This window comes from Diorhabda carinulata, chromosome 8, assembly GCF_026250575.1.
Source record: "Diorhabda carinulata isolate Delta chromosome 8, icDioCari1.1, whole genome shotgun sequence".
NCBI classification, from domain to species: Eukaryota; Metazoa; Arthropoda; class Insecta; order Coleoptera; family Chrysomelidae; genus Diorhabda; species Diorhabda carinulata.
In genome coordinates this window covers 2,635,581-2,658,480 of record NC_079467.1, presented here as the reverse complement: position 1 = coordinate 2,658,480, position 22,900 = coordinate 2,635,581, and the positions used below count along the sequence as shown (strand labels likewise).

The 22,900-nt window shown below is 31.5% G+C and overlaps 3 protein-coding genes across 3 annotated transcripts; 2 read left to right on the top strand and 1 right to left on the bottom strand.

The window, feature by feature from the left end:
• The first annotated feature begins 1,350 nt into the window (after nt 1–1,350).
• LOC130897541 (dipeptidyl peptidase 3) lies at nt 1,351–11,415 on the top strand. Its single transcript, XM_057806457.1, has 8 exons — nt 1,351–1,844; nt 4,463–4,756; nt 5,442–5,740; nt 6,518–6,744; nt 7,629–7,781; nt 9,880–10,244; nt 10,318–10,553; nt 11,150–11,415. Exons 1-8 carry the CDS (start codon nt 1,515–1,517, stop codon nt 11,349–11,351), a joined length of 2,106 nt encoding a protein of 701 aa, XP_057662440.1. The 5' UTR covers nt 1,351–1,514; the 3' UTR covers nt 11,352–11,415.
• A 1,687-nt stretch (nt 11,416–13,102) lies between these two features.
• LOC130897542 (WD repeat-containing protein 20) lies at nt 13,103–17,722 on the bottom strand. Its single transcript, XM_057806458.1, has 2 exons — nt 16,544–17,722; nt 13,103–15,424 (listed from the first exon to the last, which is right to left on the bottom strand). The coding sequence occupies exons 1-2, from the start codon at nt 17,543–17,545 to the stop codon at nt 15,131–15,133; spliced, it is 1,296 nt and encodes a 431-aa protein (XP_057662441.1). The 5' UTR covers nt 17,546–17,722; the 3' UTR covers nt 13,103–15,130.
• Nucleotides 17,723–18,027: 305 nt separating this feature from the next.
• On the top strand, nt 18,028–19,208 carry LOC130897634 (KRR1 small subunit processome component homolog). The gene has a single exon (XM_057806585.1). It carries the CDS (start codon nt 18,170–18,172, stop codon nt 19,193–19,195), a length of 1,026 nt encoding a protein of 341 aa, XP_057662568.1. The 5' UTR covers nt 18,028–18,169; the 3' UTR covers nt 19,196–19,208.
• Nucleotides 19,209–22,900: the final 3,692 nt, after the last annotated feature.

Sequence of the window (22,900 nt, the reverse complement as noted above, 5' to 3'; positions counted from 1 at the left end):
CTGAAAGCGGTTGCCCTCAATCTCTCCAGAACGGTGATATTTGGCAGTTTGGATCATATTAATGATTGATAATGACGTAGATATAGGAAAAGACCCGGATCATAATCAAATACCCAATCCCCATAGTTGATCACATGAATGAACAAATTTGTTATCTTTCGTGTATTTTCATCTGTTTTGAGGTTGATGGACGCCCCTAGCATTCCTCAACTGACATTTCAAATTGCTTCTACATCATCACCTTAGACAGAGTCGATCAATAGGTTCAATCTTTTTACTGCTTGTTTAATCATATGAAAATAAAAGACACATTAGTTGAAACAGTAATTGCTGCTGTAGAAATTCATTCGGCTGTTTTTTAACACGTCTGGTATAATATTTATTTTGAGACAAAAATCGTATATTTATACTTAAATCTATGAAAATTTATCAGTAGATAAATCTGGTAAATTGAGATATATTTCAATATCTTAAATTATCTTGAAACAAACTCATTCCTCTGGAAAGAATATGTGTCAATTTTTTCATTCCATTAAGACATTTATAATTGAACATACTCTGTATATATTTACGTTTACAACAGTAAAAAAATATATTAAACAAAACCATCGTTTCAAATATTATATTTAAATTGTAAATATGTAAGGTAGGAATTATAGTGAGAGACAAGATATGATCCAAGTTTCTATAAAAATCAACTAAAGACAATTTATGTTATTCATATATAGCAAGTTGATTCAAAGTTTGGCTTACATCTTGTTCCAACAAAAACGTTTTGAATTAAAAGACAAAAAGTGTAGAGTTTTATTTGTTGCCTAATTGTAGTAACCTTACTCTTTGTGAAACTGTTAAATCAATATAAATATAAATAAAACTACTTTGTTTTTAGTTATTTACGCAACTAGTTATAAAAAGAGCGATATTGTTCAACGTAATATTTGCCAAAACGTGTGGTGAGCTTAATTTCATCATTCGTAATATGACTTTCCATTAAGGTGACCATTTTTACTAGTTTTACCAATACAGAACGGGTTTTTGACATTTGCCCTGGTTAGTTTAAAAGGCCTGAAATGTACTAGTTTTTCATTAATTCGTCATGGTTGTAATGGCTTAAGAATAGAAAAGTATAAATCGATAATTTTACAGTAATTGTAAATAATATCATCCTTGAATTTCTATTTTTTAAAATATGTGTACATATACTAGTATTTTTGTCTACCGCGAGTACAGCCTGTATAAGATTTAATGGTTTCGTACTGTATAACTTACATTCTATATATTCACTGTTCCTTTTTCAATTTTCGCTTTATATACATGAGCAATAAGGGCGAAAAACATGATAGATTTAGTATAGTTAACCAATCAAGACCCAATACGTCTGACAGACGACATTATAGTGTTCTGTCATCCTGTGACAGGATCGTCCATCTAACATCTCATATTATAGAACAAAGTTAGAAACTATCTTAAGTTGTTCGGTTTTAGCATAATACGTTTATAAAATTTATTTAGAAATGAGTAACAAGAATAATTCGCAATATATTCTCCCGAATGACCAACCTGTAGTGTCTTTAGAAGTGAAATCCGCATTCGAAGGCCTAACTGAAAAAGAAAAACTGTATGCACATTATATCAGTAAAGCTTCGTGGCACGGTGGCTTAATAACACTTTTACAAACTAGTCCAGAATCAGGTCCAATTTTTGTTTTTTTACATAAATTCCTATCTGCTCAACCACCGACTGAATTCAAAAGTATAGCCCTAAACTCGGGATTCTCTGAGGATGAAATAACAGCACTTTTCGTTTATGCATGTGGTGTATTTACCAACGCTGGAAATTACAAGGTAAGAAACTATTTCATTTATAAAGATCTCCCATAAATAAGTAAAAATCAATTTAATTTAATAAATAATGTATAACTATTTGTAATAACTAAGTTAGTTGAGTAAATCAATTTTTCGTTTGAAATGTCCATACATTGATAGAAATAATTTTTTTATTAGTATTCCCATACTTGAACATTTTAACCAAATTTATTTAATCGCCACTTTGTCAAAGAAAATTCTGATTCAGATAGTAAGTTATGTCATTATTATTTTATATTTGTTTGTAAGAACTATTTGAATGATTTGGTAGTTTTTATTTACATATCCACTACAGTTCAACAAAAGCAAACAAGATCCTAATTAGGAAAGATATCAATTTAATAATTGAATAAAAAGTACTAAATATTTCTAGGAATCCAATGACAATGCTCACTACCCATAAAGCAAAAAGATCAAATGATATGAATAATTTTAATAAGATAACATTGTATAAACATAGTACCACAAAACCCCAAGTCATCAACCATTATTTTCAAGTATTATAAACATGTTTTTAGTTACATTCTTTTATCAACGATTCACAAATAGTTTATTTATAGATAATTTTTATGTTAATTATTTTCTGGAAAATTACAAAGCAAATATTTGTGTAAAGCATTCTTGTGATTATTAAACCATACGAATTGAACACAATACAAGGATTGAATCCTTGAATTCCATTCACACAATTTGAGCACATGGGTGCACAATGCTTCAAACCCACTAGCAAACTGTCATTTTGAAGAACTGTGTGTTGAGCACAATTAAATTTTCCTCGAACACCTGATAAATTTTTGGGCTTCATTAGCTTCAAAATTGTGCTTTAAACACACACTGTAGAAACGATGTTCAAAGTCATTTCGATTTATTTAAATTCTAATTTGTGTTTGCTTAAGACAAAATTTTCTTATATTATGGATTCAGAAACAAATTTGGAATGTTCATTATTACTTATTAAGAAGACTATAAAAACGGCCTAAGAAGGTATTTATAGTAAAAAGTATAATCTCAACTGCTGCCATAGTATTTGTATTTTATATTTAGTTAATCAAGTATCTTGTATTTCTGACATGGCAACAAATAAACAAATAATATGTGAAATGTTTTGACATGAAACCTACTGGGTTTGTTCTAATTGATTTTTGTGTGCCAAGTTTATGAGCTTCGAGTCCATGGGTTTTGTGCTCAAAGTGCTTAATAAATTGGAGAGCAACTTATATATAATACATGCATAAGTATAGACCAAATTCTTAAAAAGCTCATAAAAATAATTCTGAATTGAAAATTGATGGAAATAAAACTTCATTTAATAATATTGAACATGCTGTTTACTCCCTTTTTTCACTGAAGAGATCAACAAATAAATTGTTATCCTAAATTAAAATAAAACATTAAACCATGGACCTATGTTTGTTGTACTAGATTTTATTGCACGCTGAGTTGTTAGCTTGTTTCTTTTCTTGGTATAAACTGCAGAAAATGTAGAAAAAGTTCGCTCAGTAGAAGCTGAAGTACCCGATACAGGAAGAATTTTCACTGCCACTTTTGATAACTGATCACACCAATAATCCCCTTCCACCAAAAGACAGGTGTTACATTCTATGAAACAGTCCAAATGGAATCTTTTGCCCACACCCCTTCGTGTGTCTCAATTGCAATAAGCAACTGTTCATTATTGGAGAAATAGTATCATCAAAGAAATGTGAGATTCTTGTGAAGCTAACTGTGTATTCAATGGCATCAAGTTGTTCTTCAGTACTTAGGTAGCAACCTTGCGCCTTTGACTCTAAAAGAGCTGTTTTAAGGATAGACTTAAGTGTATCCATAAATTTTTCCTCCTCACTTTTCTGTAACATTGAGAACAGTAAGCTTTTCACTAACCTTTCTTAAATTTCACTGAATGCTGTGAAACACAGATGTATTGTGTCTTTGTTGCTTTTTAACTTTGAATTCCAGTTGACTATTGGTTCGAAAAGAGCTGTGGTCATTCAAGAGAGTTTGTTTTTTATCGTGACCCAGTACTAACCTCTTCATTCAAGGCAGACTTTCTTTACAAACAGACATCGATTATAAGCAAAACAAGTGCGAACCCCAACGAGTAGTAAGTGATAAAACCAAATTCTGGGTACAGTTTTTTTCTTTCCTAATTTCATCAAAAATAGCATTTAACGCTTGGGATTGTTTTATACATTTTTTTGTATTTTAATACAATTTTATTATTGAATAACTTTTAAACAGTTAATTCTATCGAAAAAAGCCCTTACATCTTTTTTATAGAGCACAAAATCTACAATAAATAGCTGTTCAAGTATATCCAGCTACATTTGTTTCAGTGTAAAAAAATTAACTTCAAAAATTACAAAAATTCAATGTTATTTAAATAGAAAATGTATTTTGATCTAGGTAGGGGTTAATGTGAATATTAAGAGCTAGTTTGGGTCTGATATTTTTTTAGGTCACAACCTAAAAATTTGAGGAGTGTTTACAGAACAAAATCCAATTTTGGAAATAACGGATACTGTTTACTGATAGTGTAAACAGTATGTAGTGATAGTAAAGAGTAAGCATTATGTTTAAATTTTTTATTTTGGTTTTAGGGTTTTGGAGACACCAAATTTATTCCAAATATTGAAAAACAGCGTTTAGAAGCCCTATTAAAACTTAGTCCAATTTGGTCCGAACTTGAACCTTTATGGAAACAGTTCAAAGACTCATTGTATGATCTTGAAAATGGTAAAAGTTGTCTTGGATACGGCCCTAGTGGAATTACCACTTATTTATCTCATAACTGTACCCCCAAAGACAATGAGAAGGTACAAAACTGGCTCAAATCTGAAAAAATTGAATGTTACAATACAAGACTATTTAAAACTGTATCTGCTGATAATAAGGTAATTTCAGGTAAAATTGAGTGCGTTTATATAAAATAAACAAAGTTTATTAGAATTTAGAGTCTTTCGAAATGATCTCAATACATGTTTGAATAAAGTTTGAATCAATTGGCTCAACTAAGAAATGCGTAAGACAATTAGCATATATAATATAATAATATAAATAGAAATAACCAGTTAACATGGGATGTAGAACAAATTGCTGGTGAGGACTGATTGCGCGGCATCAAAACACTCTATAAACTCGAGATAAGCCGTTTTTAACCCTTAAACGCTTACCCCCTTTCCTTTCCTGATCTCAAATCGCTCGTAAATTATTTTTCCTTTCATTTTGATTATATTCTCATCATTTTTCCTTTCATTTTGATTATATTCTCATCATTTTTCAATAGGTTTCATCTTACTATTATTTTTTTTTTTTTTTCGTTTCAAAAATTATCGACCCTGGTGTAATTCTCAAAAACAGCTTACAGTAGTTGTTAAATTAAAAAATAACTCTGTTGTTTTATTATACTTGTATTTCTAAAATAAATGTTCAAGTGTACGAAATTTCAACCGGGAATATGTGAAAACAAACCGAGAGAAAAACGGAAATTTTATTTTAAATTTTCACTAGAAAATCTATTTCTACATTCAACTATGTATTTATATAATATGAACGAATCATGTAACTAATTATTTTTAGACTACATACGAAATAAGACTGGCTTCGGAAGAGAAGAAACTTCTAAAGACTCATACAGAAGGTGATACAACATATCAAATAACTTGTGGGGATTATTCCCCATTAATAGGTCAAGTAGCTAAAGACTTACAACAAGCTATTGAATATGCAGCAAATGAAAATGAAGTTAATATGCTCAAAGCGTACATTTCCTCTTTCAAAACTGGTTCGTTAGATGATCATAAGTTGGGATCTAGGTATTGGATTAAAGATAAGGGACCTGCGGTGGAAAGTTATATAGGTTTTATAGAAACTTACAGGTAAATACTTGTATTGAATTCATGTAAATTTAATTAATGTGTATTGTATTATGTATATTTTCATTATATACCACTATGAACCGACTCAAGAAGAATTTAATAAAATTACATTTTCGTGACTAAAACGTCCTCTACCTATCTACATTCTGTAACTAGAGTTTGAAATAAAATAGTTCAGGCAATCAAGGTAAAAATGAGGTTTTATCTCCAATTTTCATGAACCTTCATCGATTTGTATAAAAATCTACCCTATGCCGATATGTGATTATTACTCTTAGGGGTGAAAACTACCTCTTAGTGCAAAAAATCAATAAAATTATAAGTATAAGCATATAATGAGTAGAAAAACACTTTTAAGGTTTGAATAAAAGTTGTTTAATGCTTTAATATAGTATTTATAATTTTTCAACCGTGCTTGATGTATTCCATCCCTTATAATGCATCCCCGGTTAATATAAAATTAAAAAAATATCAATTAATTACTTTGTGGTAGATTACTTATATTAAATTGACAATTATTAGACGTATCTATTCTTTTTGATGATTTATTTATTTTAGATGATGTCCATTTTTATCTCTTTTGACTTTAATTTTAATTTATAATTTTCGACCCCTACAAATCATCCCCTATTTCGGAAAAAACTAAATAGAACTTGGAAAAAAGTTGATGCGATGCTAATGACATAAACATTCCTGTTTGGAATACTTTATTTATTTCTTCTTTGTCCCTTTCTTTGACATTGTTTATGTTATGTTTGAAACTTGTTTCTATTACAGGGATCCTGCAGGAGTTCGAGGAGAATTCGAGGGATTTGTTGCTGTTGTAAATAGGGCGATGTCTGCCAAATTTTCCACATTAGTATCGAATGCGGAGAAATTTTTAACTTTACTTCCTTGGAATAAAGGTTTTGAAAAAGACAAATTTTTAAAACCTGATTTCACATCTCTGGACGTTCTCACCTTTGCTGGCAGTGGTATCCCTGCTGGTATCAACATACCTAATTGTAAGTTGAACATATAAGATCTAAAAAAGTTTTACATTATGAGATCTTAAGTAACATAAATTATGTTTTACTTGTATATTTATCACAAAACCGGGATTTAAAGGAATATTTCAAAAATTAAAAGCCTGTTAGGGGGCATCTAGTGACTACGTGAACCATGTTTCGATCAGTTTACACTCTTCTCCCCCTTAGGTGAGATTTGCCTGGATCCTCCTTTCCCCTTACGTGAGATTGACGCTACAAATATTTTAAACTAATTTTTTATCTTATTCGGAAACATAATAAACCGTTTAGGTATACTATAGTTGGTTTATTTAAATTAAATTAAATTCAAAGTGAAAACAAAACTTTTCTAAAATCCATGTACTTTTCTTTCGTCTATCCATTCCAAACTTCCATCCACAACGCACAGCAGCTCTTTAGCACAACGCTTGACTACAAGAATTGTTCGAATCCTGACTACAATTTATCATTGAATCTGCAGCTGTAAAAAATTCTTGTAATATATAAAAGTGAGGATTGCATCTCTCACTCTTAGATATAGGAGGGGTAGTCCCTAGATGAACCACAGCCAACTCGAGCTCTCGTTTTAGCGCCATCTCTTGGTCATGAGCACTACTCAACGTACATGACGAACAATAGTTTCGTTTCTGCTTTTGACGACGTACTTCAAATTCAAATATTTCCTCCAATTATTTTTCGAAACAGTTCAATGGAGTTGTATCAACTGAAACTATCACGATCACACTAACTTTTGTTTTCAACTGTTTAATATTTTTTTTATATATTTATAAACCGAATTGTAGAGACATTATATTACTTATTCTTTGGTTTATTGTTTCTTGTAAATCCTCACAAGTCTCTTAAGTGGATCCAAATTTCAGATGATGAAATTCGACAAAGTGAAGGATTCAAAAATGTTTCATTAGGAAATGTCATTCCAGCTAGTTATCAGTCAGCTGTGACACCATTTTTAACAGCTGAAGATGCAGAACTTTTTCAGAAATGGAGAGTTCCTGCATTTGAACTACAGGTAGGTAATTATTGCTAATAAGTGATAAATCTTGATATCTACGCATGCTTTACCCTTTAGGTAATGAAATACTAGAACTGAACAATTCTTTACATAATTAAAACTCTGTTTCAGAAAAATTAATAGTTTGAGGAACCTTATAATAATGATAAATTAAGGTTATATATTTACATAGAATTAATTATAGAGATGAAGGAATCAATTATATTAATGTTGAATCTTACATTGTCAATTCAGTGACCTTATAATTATATAAAAAAAGAAAAATTACGATTACGTGTATTACTAATAACATACATCATGACAGAACGTTGAAAAATATATAAAAGGCGGGAGAAAAAATATAGAGGGAGTAACCAAAAGTAAATAAAAATTCTAAAGTATAATTAGTGAATGAATAGCCCAAATGGAAAGTTACAGAAAATGAATAAAGAAACCCCGAACTCTATATAGTTTTTAAAGGATTCTAAACGGTTAATTACAAAAAAAAACTAAAGGAGCTTCCTGTGCACAAGACTCAAAGTTAAAGTTCCAGTACGAGTCATCAAAGTCAAACAGATGCCGGAGTACATAGTGAGACATATTGAACTGTCACGAATAATGACATTAATTATTTCGAATCGATATGACTACTTAGGATAATCAATCAAAGCTTTATTATGAAGTTTCACTCATTTGTAGTATTATTACCGTGTTGATTGATACTAAATAAATATTTTAGACTACAGAGAAAATCAAAATTTTTTAACAATACTTGTTTTGACATAATAATTTCCTATTTAATTTTAAAAACATTGCAGACAGAGATACAACTTCTTGTGTCTTTCGCCTCCTGATGGGAACCATTAGGATCTGTTAAACTACATAACTTAAAAATTATTGTATTTATTAAGATTTATGGTACACTATCTTAATGGGGACCCATATCATAGTTAATTGACTTCTCCAAGTGTTCTTTAGACACTTGAAGTTCCATTAACGTATCAAATTACTTTTATTTTATATCGATATGACTCTAACGACCATATATATAATTATTTATAACCTTTTGTACAATAGGATTTTAGTGCCTAAAAGCGGTCTGGAAACTGATACGAGGTATGGCATTCGTCGAGTATGGTCGTTGGATTATTGAAACCAATTTTAACTAGTCATTTTATTGTTTAATAAATAGTTTATTCCAAAGTAGTTTTAATATAAAGAATATGGTCAAAAATCATTGGTTAGCCCGAAGATACATTACAGTACAGACATTATAACCACAATTCGTTACGATTGGTGCTCAACGAAAATGCTCTCAATATTTCATCATGGCTACCATCTTCAATTATGCAATCAACTAACCATAAGAACATTTCATGACTCAAAACCGTGCTGATACGGTCCACAAAAGTTGGAAGCTCCCAAGATTTTGAAATTCGTGCCTCGCATGACATATTCCCACTAGGTTGAGTTATCATTTGTAGTATTTGAATTTCAAATAATCTGAAATAGTGTTTCTGCGAAAGAAATTCATCGTTCATTTTTGTATCCATATTAAAAGATGACCCAATTAGAGTTAACCTCAAAAAATGTAAAACTGGTGCAAGGCGCATGTGTAAACCTGGTGACAGAAGTCAAGAGGACCATACTCACATGGCTAAGCTACTTGGAGCATATGTCTGAGGACCGGGGAGTACACAAAGCCTGAGGGTCGGTGACCGCGAAAACGATAGGTGGTTGATGTCGAAGAGGATCTTCGGGAGCTAGGTGTAAGGGGGTGGAGAGTTGGACCGTGATGACTGGGGGAATGTGTGGACGAGGCCAAGGCTCTTTGAGGGGCGTAGTGCAGTGGGTGGCAACCGCTATTCGCAAAGTTCGTTAAAAATGTACCTTAGAACTCAACTATCGAGGACCATAGATAAATAAATCATTAAATTTGAAATTCAACGTATGGGAGATGCTCATAACGTGAGTGTCTCGGGTCAAGAAGTATATTTTAATTAGTATATAGCTCTATGGATTGTCAGACTTTCTATATATTGAATGTATAGTAAATTATTCAAGATTTACCAGCAACTTCTAAGGCGATTTAATAAAAATTCTTTTAATTAACTAGGTAGGACTCCACGAACTTCTTGGACACGGTTCTGGAAAATTGTTGAGAAAAGAACTTGACGGCACCTTTAATTTTCCTTCGACTTTATTAGACCCCTTAACAGGCAAACCACCTTCTTCTTTCTACGAACCAGGCGATACGTACGACACCAAATTCGGACCCCTAAGCTCAAGTTACGAAGAATGTCGAGCGGAAGCAGTAGGACTGTATTTAAGTCTCGAACCAAACGTTTTAAAGATATTCGGTCACGAAGGCGAACAAGCGGATATCGTTACTTATGTGAATTGGTTGTCTTTGGTTTGGGCGGGGGCTGGTAAGGGACTTGAACTATGGGAACCCGGTCGAGGATGGTTACAAGCGCACGCACAAGTTAGTTTTTTTTCTCATATCTATATAATCTATAATAATCTAATATCTTACTAATAATCTAATATCTTTTCAGGCGCGTTTTGTTTTGGCTAGGGTTTTAATTCAAGCTGGAGTAGCATCAGTTACTCAACCTACCGAAACTGATCTCTTGGTAACTTTAGATCGTTCGGCTATTAAAGGTGCTGGTAGAATCGCTATCGGACAATTTCTTTTGCAGCTACAAGTTTATAAAGCAACGGGCGATTTGGAAAAAGCTCAAGCTCTATACAATCATTACGCAGAAGTAAAGGAACCTTGGTTGAGTTGGAGGTAAGGATACTTTGATGATGGAATACATGAAGTGTTTTTCTCATACATATTTTCTTTGAATACATATCAGTTTACAATGTTTACCGAATACATCCGATATTCTAACCGCCATCTATCTCTATCCTTCTATGCCCTCTTTTCAGCTTCTCAGTGGTCTTCTTCTTCCTCTTTTTTCTTGTGATGTCCTGGAACCTTGGTTAAGTTGGAGGTTAGGATATTGTATGTCTCCAGCTTCCATGGTCTTCCTCTTTATTTCCTTGTGGTGTCCACTTTAGGTATTCTGTTCTCTGACCTTTTTACATGACTATACCAGGTGAGTTATTTGGTTTTGATGTTATCGATTAAAATGTGTCTGATTCCCTTATTCTGCCATTTCTTATCCCGTCCTTCCTGAATTTACCAGCTGCTCTTCTACGATTTTACTAAATTTCATAATTCTTTTGCACGTCTTAACAAAAACCAGTGAAGAAAATTTGAAGGAAAATTTATAATTCAACGATTTCATTTTAGGTTATTCCAGTAATTCAATTATAGAACCATTTTTTGTTAAATGTATTATTGATTAACAATTTTTAACGAATTTGTTTATATTTTAGGTCTATAGTGTTGGCAAACAAACAAGCCAGAAAAATGTTTGTGCAAGTGAATACTTCAGTTGAAGAAAATGCTGTAAAATTGAAATATTATGATGCATCTTTGGAAGGTTTGGTGCAATCTTGGGTAGAGAGATTTTCAGAACCGCAAAGTTTTTACAAAGCCTTATTAGACCTTTCCAAAGCAGACGCGAATCATTTTTAAGAAATTTCCTGTTAACAGATTATGTTTTACTATCGATAATTAATTAACCTTATTGATGCAACAATTTTTAGTGGATTTAAGAGGAAATTATTTTTTATTTAAGTATTAAACCCATTCGAGTTCATTGCTATTAATATTAGCCTTGATATGGGAATAGTGCCTTTAATACCATTATTATTTTAACTTAAACTGTAGAGAGTGTACCCACTCGGCGTGTTTTGTGGGGTATCTCGAAAAAGAAGAATAAATAATAAAAAGGTGAAAAATTGTTTTTTTTTAACAGATATTTATATACATAATTTACATTTTTCAATTTCTTATATTTTCAAATGGATTTGTATAATTTTCGATTATTAAAATATTTTGAATTATCTTATTTTCTTTCAACTTTGAAAACAAGTCCTACTTCAGCTGATCAACTCATATTTGCTCGTCGATAATTTGCAAATCCTCAGATGTATATTAGTATAAAGACAAATAAAGAAATAAGGTCCTCTTCCAAACCACAAAAAAACTAACGAACCTCAGACCCTCTCAATTTAACTGCTTGTATTCGTTTTTTATGTTTTTATAATACCTTTCTATCCGTTTCTGTCTTCTGTTCTTTCTCTTTAATCAGTTATTCCAACTCTTCTCAAATCAGATGTTACCTCTCCTATCCATTTCTTTTTCTATCAATTCCCCCTTGGCCTTTTAGGGTCTGACTTCTTTCGTAATATTGGGCTTATTCTATATATTTTTCAACTCAACCCTTCTTCTTCATGACTCATTGTTCATTTTCACGTCCCCCAGTTTTTTTTTTTCGGAGTACTTTTGACTCCCACATTTATATTTTTTTAGCTCTCTTCAGGGTTAGTACCCAGAACTCACACCCATACAGTACAGTTGGCCTAATTATCGTTTTTTACTGCTTTGGAGAATTCGTTTTCCTTTAAGAATCTCATTCAAGAATACCGTTGTTTTACTACCCAGTTAGTCGAAGGATTCAACTTTTTAAATATATTCCTCGTTTTCTTGAAAGGTCTGTTTTCCCCCTGGTTTTTAATTTACATTCCCATTTCCACGTATTAATCTTTTTGTCATTCATTCTGAGGATAAATCTTTTTGATTCCTTTTCCAATCTATTATAGACTTTTCCCAACTTCCCCCGGGATCTGGCTAGTAATACAATGTTGTCTGCATATGCATCCAGTTATAGAACAAACATTATGATTACTTCCAATGTGAGGTTAAAAATTGGATAAGGGGTCCCCCTGCTTCAGCCTTCTTTTCCCTTAAAAAGTTAACCTTAAAGCCCTACTTCAGACATTACTTTGATCTTAGTTCAATCCGGAGTCAGTTTCACCATTTTTTGGGACACTTAAGAATTCTAAAGCCCCATACAACTTTGTCCTCTCTATTGTACCGTAAGTTGCTTATAACCCATGAACGGTAGATGTAGTTCTAGATCTGGTCTTGATTATTGTTTTTAGGGTAAACATTTGGTCCCCTGTGTATATTTTGAAAATCGTTTTAGGTGATAGTTCTAACTAATTCGATTTTTACAAAGGTGTCTTCAGCTTTCTACGTTTTTTTCTTTATTTTAATTTCGTTTTGTGAAGAAGCTGGTGAGGTTCAATTCAAAATTATTCACCCCACTGGAGTACTTTAACTGAGGCTTACTATCACTTCTTCACAAAGTGTCCCCAGCTGAGGACTATAAAATCATAGTATTGAGCATAATAAAGTGGAACAAGTTATTAAAAACTGAATTGATTATTGTATTGTATAATTAAAAAATTTATACATAATTTAATTACATTAGAAATAATTTAAAACTTACAAAATGCAACATTTATACAAAAAAATATACAAAATTTCGATAGATTAGAAAAATATATCCTATCTTCATGTCAAATCAACTTACTGTGTGACAAATAAAATAGTCACGAGGGCTCTGCAAAAAGTTAAGACATAATCGCCATTCTAATTTAGAGTTGTATCGTAATTTTGTTACAATCTTTTCGATTTGTCACCTATGAGGGTGTGAAAACATCAATTAGAAAGTCTAGTTTCAAATTCTAACGTCAAGATGGCAACGCTAACCAATGTTAGTTTTTGAACAGCCCTCGTATGAACTATAATAGGAATGTTCCACACTTACATAGGGTCTTACTGAACTTTTATTACTCGTAAATAGAAGATTTGTATCAGTAATGAGCTAATTATTCGGCAAAAATACTGTCAATGTCTAAGACTAACCATACAGAAGATATGGTAAGTGCTGTTTTTAAAAATATATGATCGGAAATGGTTTTGCAAAATGTGTTCATGATTAAACAAATACACCAGGGTCGATAATTTTTAAAACAAAAAAATAACAGTAGGATAAAACTCATTGAAAAAGGAGATTATAATAGAAATGAAAAATAAGGGGGGTGAGTTTGAAGGATAAACAACGGTCTATCTCGATTTCTGGTGAAACTAGAAATCTTATGGAAAAAAGTCAAATAGCAAAGTTGTAGATAATAAAAAGATCTATATATTGAAATAACCAAGTTTTTGTTTTTTTATTTTTATCTTTTACAAAAACATTTTTTTCGCAAATTCTGGTGAAAAGCTGATTTAATAATGGAAAAGCACCCTAGTTTTCAGTTAAGTATCCTCCCGTCAAAATATGTAGTATGAGGTATTAGAGGTTACATCACTGGATGTAAACCTCATCAAGACATTATAGATATTAGATTATCTAAAACTCCAAGAAAGGATCATTAAACAATACAAAATAATAGAAACCCACCCAAATCAACTACTAGAGGAATTGTTAAGACCCAGAAACGCAAAAAGACTGAAAAAATTGGCCAATAGACCTAGTATGAGGTATTAGAGGTTACTTCACTGGATGTAAATCTCATCAAGACATTATAGATGTCAGGTTATCTTACACTCGAGAGCAACTTAATTCTGGACTAAACTACAATCATAAACACCGAAGAAATAATTCGCAGTTGAAGTATAAAGTAAACAAATAATAGACACTATTATTTTTGGTTTGTAAGAGTGTATTTTTTTGAAATTTAATGAATGGATTTTGAGATGAGCAAAACTTGACCGGTAGTGTATATATACAGGGTATTTTAAAGCAAAATATAGAATCTACATGTTTGAATCTATATTCCATTTTATCTTTTACGGTAAAAATTGATTGTCTATTACCATTATTTGTGAGTGAATTTAAATAAATATTGTGATTTTTAATAAAAGTTTGTTATAGAAAAATTATAGTTAAATAGAAGGCTTTTTGTAAACATTAATATCCAACAATTTTAGTCCAAATATTTTAAAAAATAATAAATAAAATGTTTATATCACAATTTTTTTTATTTTCGAAATAATTTTTAAATGAAAATGTGACTTTTCAGTTGTACATAATCTAATTAGTCACAATCTAAGTAAAGTCATTTTCATTACAATTATACATATTTAAAAAAAAAGTCTATTATTATTTCCAAAAATTGTGGCTAAATTCTGAATATGAAGTTCAGAATTAATCTCAAAGAAAACAATCTTCCATAAATTTTCAGTTCTTTTTGTTCTATTTTCATTTCATTGTATTTTTGTAAGAACTACAAAAATATTTAATTGATATTCCTAAAATATAAATATACTTTATCACATATTTCACTAAATAAACTAAAAAAGATCAAACAATAAAGAAATTTCAATGTTTGTTCATATACAATGGGTTTCAATTTGCAGCCTTGTTAATTTGACATGAATATTATTTACAATGTTGTACTCTACGTTGTAGGACGCGCCCAAGTATATACATATCCATCTTGGCACGCAGTTATAATAGAGTCTGGCCTAAAAACAAGAGCTGTTAGACGTTCGTGAGCAATTTTCTTACAAACTAATGGTTCAAGATTTGGACACTCATCTAATCTTGGACAAGCTGGTGTTCCAACCAATTGTAATGGATCCGGTCTTCTTTTTACTCTCGGTCGAGGAGGGACTAGATTATCTTCTGGAAGTTCCCAAAGACATATCTGAGTGTCATGACCTACTGAACCTAACCGGTAGCAAGATTCCACCTAAAAAATATAAATTCTCAATAAAAACATATATAATAAAATTTATACTTTAAATTAAGTTCACAAGGAGGTTAATTACTATTATTTAAATTTTTCAATAACAAACTAAAGAGAAAATTAACCTATTTTCCTGACGCTTTTCTTTGAGAAAGCGTAGCATCCTAGTTCGAAAAGTACATTCTTTCCGGATTAGACAGGAAAGTGAAATACGTTAATTTCATTGTATGTACCTACTAAGTAGGTAGAAATCTAGGTAAGCATTAGAAGAATGCAGTTCGTCATTACTATAACAACGACAGGCAACTGGAATAGGAGTGTCTACGGGCCTAAAACTAATGAAAGCCTGGGCAGCACAACAAGCATTTTTTAAGCAGAAATCTATGCAATTGAAAAATGTTTTCAGTTCAATATAGAGAGCAACTATTGCAAACAGGAGATCATCATCCTATCCAATAGTCAAGCAGCCATCAGAGCTCTAAGCTCCAATATCATAAAATGCAAACTCGTTTGGGATTGCCTATAAAAATTAAACAAGCTAGGCAAGAAATATAAAATTACCCCACATTGGATCCAGGACACAGACAATCCCTTCATGGGACCCGAACCCTTCTGTGCTAGCTACATAACAATGGAAAAAGCACTGGAGAAGAAGGTAGATATGAGCAAAACCAATTATTGGAACAACCTACAGGGGCTGAGACAGGCAAAAATTTTTCTGGGAAAATATAACCAAAGATCTGTTGAATGTATCAACCTAAGTAAGAACAAATCTACGAATACAAACAGTAGGACTTCTGTCTTGCCTCAGCATTCCTTAATTTTTTTGTTAAAACTGTTACTATTACTGTTAGATAAGTACACATAATAGTCTCAACATGTATTTTTTTAAACTATAACTGTGTCGATGGTCAATTTGGATTCTAAAAATCCTTAATAATGTGTTCCAAAATTTTCTAAAGCCATTCTTCATAAATATGGAATATCTACCTACTTTTTTTAAATGTCGACCACAGATTTACAATCATATTGTTTTGCAAAAAAGTTTAATTATACCCTGCATATAGTTCAAGTAAACTTTACTAAACTGTGCTAGAAATTTTATGTATAAATGAAACTTACCTCTAAATACCAGTCAAAAGCCACTGCAGAAACCCAAGACCTATGTCCTTGAGCTCTAGCCACCACCCTCTTTTGTTCCATTGAATAAACAGTAACCAAATCGTCTTCCCCACCAACTGCTATCAATTTCCCATCACCAGACCATGCTACACATAGTAATCCTCCAAAATAAGATCTTGCAAATCCTAATAATTCCATACTGTCGTACTGAAATATTCTAAGCATACCGTCTTGTGATACTACAGCTAATTGAGACCCACTAGGACTGAATGCCAATTCATTGATAGCAGCACCAGTACCCAACAACCACCGAAATAGAGGATTTCTAGTTGACTTAGTTTTACATGTATTTACAGAGAAACCTTCTCCAGCTTTAAATGGTTGGTAATGGGGTGCTGCTGAACCACAAGGTAATTCTTCATTGTATACATAAAACTGTCCTGAAGCATGGGCTGCTAAAAATAATGATTTATTTCCTGGAACCCAACGTAAACAGGTAACTCTTGTTTTATCAATGAACCTTTCTTCATTAAACAATTTACTTAATTCTTTCTTTATTGGATCAATCAACTGTATCTGTCCAGTACTAAAACCGATAAGTAAACTCACATTTTCATTAGTAGCAGATGTAGTATTAAAATCATGGCAGGTTGGATTTGTACCTTTATATACTTTTTTTTCTAAAGGTTTACTCAAATCTGGTGCTTTCTTTATACCTTTATACACGTAAACGTATAATTCTCTACCGTGGTTAAAACATATTCTTTCTCCTTGATCTGGAAGAGTTACAAGAGATACCCGCACTTGTGGTGGTGTTTGGCCTTGTGGCTGATATCCTACTCTATTAGGTCTAGAGTATTCGCTTAGAGTTAAAAGTCTATAAGTTCCTTCTCTCGTAACAAATTGTGTTTTAACATCTCCAGGTTCTCCAATTGTTCTATCTAGAGACCGATCACCAGCTTCAAGGAGTGATTGATTACACAAAGTATCTGGCCGTGCCATTCTAACAGATTGTCAATAAATTAATATAAAATTTATGCTTCAAATGAACAATGCCATTGCAGACAATTGCTACGTGAAAATTATTTTCTCTACATATTTTTTTCTTTATCATTGATTCAATAATAACCATTTGTCAAATTTTGAGGGTTATAAACTCAAGTATGACACAGGATATTTAATTTTTAAAGCACATTCCTAATTATGCGTCAGTATACTAGTCAGTGGTAATGACGTCATGTATCCTACATACTGTTGTGCCACTATATTGTAACGCTGAGAAAAATATAATTTATATTTATTTTTTATTAAAATAAAACAAATATTTAGGTTATTTGCTTAATACTATTTTATTGTTTTTAATGTTATTTATTTAAAAATTGTGGGGATTTTAGGGGTTTTTGAATGGGGCTTTAGGGAGATAGATTTCTGAAAGTTGGGAGCTCTAATTATAAGTGTAAATCGTAGTTTATGAAAAAGAAGAAGAGAAAGTATATTTGTACTTCTTTTTCGAACATCAATTTTTGATTCAGTTTTAAGTTTTGCGGTTGATAGTAATATAAATAACGAAACATAAATATTAGCTTGTTTTTTATAAGTTTTAATTCTGTTATAACACATTTCAAAATGTCTCTATCAGAAGATGATACAGTTATGGGGCCTATAGATAACGCATGGCAAATGAAAATTCCACAGTTCAAACCAGAAGATAACCCTCATGGATTACTAGAAGAAAGTAGTTTTGCCACGTTATTTCCTCAATACCGAGAACAGTATATACGCGAAATATGGCCATTAGTTAAAAAAACTTTAGGAGAACATCATATTAAAGCTGAATTGGATGTTGTAGAAGGTAGTATGACAGTTAGTACAACCAGAAAAACCTGGGATCCTTATATTATCATTAAAGCTAGAGATATGATAAAATTAATATCTCGAAGTGTGCCTTATGAACAAGCAAAACGTGTGCTCCAAGATGATATTGGTTGTGATATAATAAAAATAGGAAAAATCACAAGAAATAAAGAGAAATTTGTTAAACGACGTCAAAGATTGATAGGGCCAAATGGTTCTACTTTAAAGTCAATAGAGATATTAACTAATTGTTATGTTTTGGTGCAAGGACAGACTGTATCAGCTTTAGGGCCTTACAAGGGATTACAGCAAGTAAGGAAAATTGTGGAAGATACAATGAAAAATATACACCCTATTTACAATATTAAAGCTTTAATGATAAAAAGGGAACTTGCTAAAGATCCAAAACTGAAAAATGAAAATTGGGAACGATTTCTACCCAAATTTGTTAATCAAAACATTAGTAAACGTAAACAACCTAAGAATAAGAAACAAAAGAAACCATACACACCTTTTCCACCACAGCAGCAAGAAAGTAAAATTGATAAAGAATTAGCTACTGGTGAATATTTTCTTAATAAAACTCAGAAGAAAGACAAAAAGAAGAAAGAAAAAGATGATAAACATGCTGAAGCTGCCAAGAAAAGGGAAGAGAAAAGAAATCAAGCTTTTATTCCTCCAGAAGAACCAATTCCATCAAGCTCTCAACCTACTTCAAGTAGTAAAGTAGATATAACGGCATTGAAAGAAAAAATTATGAAAGCTAGAAAAGGTTCAAAGATATTTAATAAAAAATAATGATAACAAACTATTTCGTGTTTTTATACTCTTGTATTTATTTCTATCAATATGATAAAATCTACTTGTAAATGAGACATACACAGCTGATGTCATTTTAATAGAATATTGAGAAAAATTAATATTCCTTAGACGTGCTATAATTTTCTTTGCTTATAGATTTATCGCTTGCATTTATTCTTGTAGTATTTTGTTGTATATTTTACTACTTATTAACCTAGTTAACTTAAAAAATCACTCAAATTGTCAATACTTCATGTAGACGTGTTTTTTCAAAATAGTTTTTGAGCTCATATTTTTATATGGTGATACATACAATCTTGATGTGAATTTGTTTATTTACACTACCCTATAGCCCGAGGACCAAATAAAAGGTGGGAAAGACATACATTAGAGTTAACAATTGAAGAATTAAAGTTTTCTGGCTGAACATTTTCTCTCTTTGCACTCTGGAAGCTCCACCTTTCCACGAGATAATTGTTCTACTGTAATAGTGAAGCGACTTTGGTGCTCTTTTCTTTTAACGTGGATGAATATAGTAGATATACGAGGATGGTCCCAACAAGAAAAACACAAAAATCTTGGAAAAAAATATATTTTTTAATGTAATCTCCTTTTAGCTCCATACATTTTCCCAGTGATGTTTAATAAGAAAATTGTTGAAATTCTTTGATCACCGAGCCGTTTTTGCAAGTCTGGGAATAGAAGATAATCCAAGGGGGCAAATCTGGCAAATAAGGTGCATGAGGTAGCAATTCAAACTTTATTTCATTAATTTTGGCCATTACAATAAGGGATGTGTGAGCTGGTGCATTGTCTCGATGAAACAACTCTTTCTTCCTTATTCAGGATAGTCAATGAAAATTATCCCACACACATCCCAAAAAAACGCCATGACCTTGCCTGTAGATGGAATGGTCTTTGCCTTCTTTGAAGCCTTTTTCAGTTAATTGTTTTGATTGTTATTTTGTTTCGAATGCGAAGTGCTTATGAAACGGTGCAAAAATTCTTTTTTCTTCAACATTTCTGGAGTCCTCACTTCATTTGGTCGACCACTACGATGTTGGATATTCCAAAATCACTTGGAGATATTTATTATGAGAGTTCCAGCTTCTGCTCCTTGCTTAAAAAGTTCTAATACATTGTTTAGGTATAATTTCACCATTTAGATGTATTAAAACTTTTGAATGGCATATTGTTTGGCAAAATCACTTTTGAATAATCTAAAAACTGAAATATTTTCAATTAATATCCAGGACTAGGACTATACCAACGATATGAAGTGGACTAATACAATTTAAGAATGAGTTCTTTGCATTTACTAAGTAGTTAGGTTAGGCAACGGCAACAACGAAGCGAACTCGCTCACCACTTTGAAATCTGGAAATCCGCCAATAGGCTCAGAACTCATTCTTGATGTAGCCAAAAGAATTGTTATTACGTCTCTCAATGGTTTGCTTGCAAGGCAGGCTCTGTAGAAATATATAGAAATACCTGGCATGGGACAATCTAAGGAGCACATTGATGGACCTTCTGCCTTTCTTGCCAAACTTAAATAGGTGGACATGGTCATCTATGACCCCACCTCCACACTTAACCGAAATAATAAATTGATTTCATTCAGTATTTTCACTCTGTAGGATTTGTAACGTTCATAATTTGTGAATTATGTTATTATAAATATATAAATTGTTTTTGTAAGAGACAATCCCTTATAATAAATGTGATATAATTTATTTTCTTAAGATATAAAGGTGAGTTTTTCTACAACAAAGTTTCCAAGTCATAGATAGTTCTTAATTCATAGAGTTACTAATTTTTCTATGTATAAGAAAGTTTGAAATATTTCTGATAGATGGCGGTAGCTACGTGGTTTGCATTAATGCTTGAGTCAACACCACTTAAGCCTCTTATTTTTGAACAAACATCAGTAACATACGGATTTGAGGGAATGTAGTGGGTTAGACTTTTAATACTTTCAAACTTGTGGCATATCTTGTTTGGGGAAATTGGGGACGAATAAAATTTTTGGTCAGGTTAGTTTATTATATATATACCTACACTATGAGTACTTTGGACGACCCGGAGTGCCCTGGTGCATGTAGGACGAAAAAACCTATCAACTTGACCTAACTATCAATATCAATACTAAATTTTTCCATCAATAAGCTTTCTGCCGCGAAAAATAATTTTAGTAGGAAAAATCTCTTTGGCAGGAAATTTCCGAGTATTTACATTGTTTTCATTATTATAACTGACAGCGTGGTGGCAATACTCGATGTTCGGTCCAATGATATTTTAAATAAGTGCCATATTTGATACTTTGGTATTACCCAATAATTGTTTCGATGTAGAGCTAGATTTATAAACCAATTCTGAACGCACTCTGTTTAATTCATTCCAATCTCTATGTATAAACAAGATTTAAAGGTATCAAAGCAACGTTTTCTTGTTCTTCATTTTGATTTTCGTTGGTAACCAGGTAATAACAAAGATAAACAAATTACCGACTTCAACTGAGTTGGAATTTCTGGAACCGTTGGTGATATTCAAACTGAACACACTATTTACACTATACTAATAGTATTGTTCGCGGGAGAAGGTTTATTGGTAGGAAAATTTAGTGTAAAATAGGTAAATCCAGTTAATAGGTTTTAGTTTTCTGCAATCTCTGAAGACGATAACTTGGTTATCGAAACGCGCATCAGATAGTGTGTTCAGTATGCATTTACTAGGTAATGGGGCTTTCTACGTTTTACAAGCTGTAAACTTAATCTAACTGAAACACTTTTTTACATTAACATATTTTATTACAAAAATTGTTAAATGAATCGGTAAAATTACATTTAGCCTTGTGTTACCTCCAAGATTATAAAATGTAATTATAATAATAAAATATATTTTTTCCATTGCGAATTTTCTTCTCTTTCTACAATAAAGATTTAGTTTTAGCAACCATTTTGAAAGTAATGATATTATCAAGTAATTATGCTGTTAGTAAATGGATTATATCAAACTGAAATACAGTTTGAACGTAGAAAATTAATGTTTTTTTTTAATATTATTGCATATAATGTTTTACTCAACTTTTCAACTTATATTTTCTAGATGTATTACAAGAAATCACGTTTCAAAAAGGTTGCTTCATCTATGGGTATGGAAACTTATCGATCAATCAACTAATCTCTTTAATTCTGTTTTTTTTATTTAATCCTACTACGTCCGATATATTTTTAAGCCGCTATAGTTAAATAACAATCTTAAATCTTTATTTTTTTTTAATGTGCAACTCCACTATATTTATCAATTCTTCACAAGACCGACACCAAGATCAAAATTCCAAATTTTTAAATGATTATCGATTTTTCTCAAATTACACCATAAATCATCTTCTTTTCTAGCCATTTGCGGTTTTATTTCAATTGTTTGTAGTGAATTATGCGATTTGGCTTTGAAAAAAAATGAATAAATAAAATCGAGGAGATATTTTGAAAATCAACGACTAAATTCTTTGTACATGGCATTAGTTTTGTCGCCCAAATTTGAGGACTAGTTCACTGTACTGCTTGCACTATACTGTTAGAAAATAGAAATCTATATAAATATAAAATAAAGGTGAAGACACAGTTGTCAAACCCCATAATAAATGGCAGCACAGAAAAATAATATAGTTGGGTTTTGAAGGTTAAAAAAGGTTAGAGAGAA

Coding starts and splice junctions, on each gene's coding strand:
- LOC130897542 (XM_057806458.1), bottom strand. CDS start 17,545: ATGGCACGGCCAGATACTTTGTGTAATCAATCACTCCTTGAAGCTGGT. Junction 15,425..16,543: donor CTTTTGACTGGTATTTAGAG/GTAAGTTTCATT, acceptor TATATTTTTTAG/GTGGAATCTTGCTACCGGTT.
- LOC130897634 (XM_057806585.1), top strand. CDS start 18,170: ATGTCTCTATCAGAAGATGATACAGTTATGGGGCCTATAGATAACGCA.
- LOC130897541 (XM_057806457.1), top strand. CDS start 1,515: ATGAGTAACAAGAATAATTCGCAATATATTCTCCCGAATGACCAACCT. Junction 1,845..4,462: donor CCAACGCTGGAAATTACAAG/GTAAGAAACTAT, acceptor TTTTGGTTTTAG/GGTTTTGGAGACACCAAATT. Junction 6,745..7,628: donor TGGTATCAACATACCTAATT/GTAAGTTGAACA, acceptor TCCAAATTTCAG/ATGATGAAATTCGACAAAGT.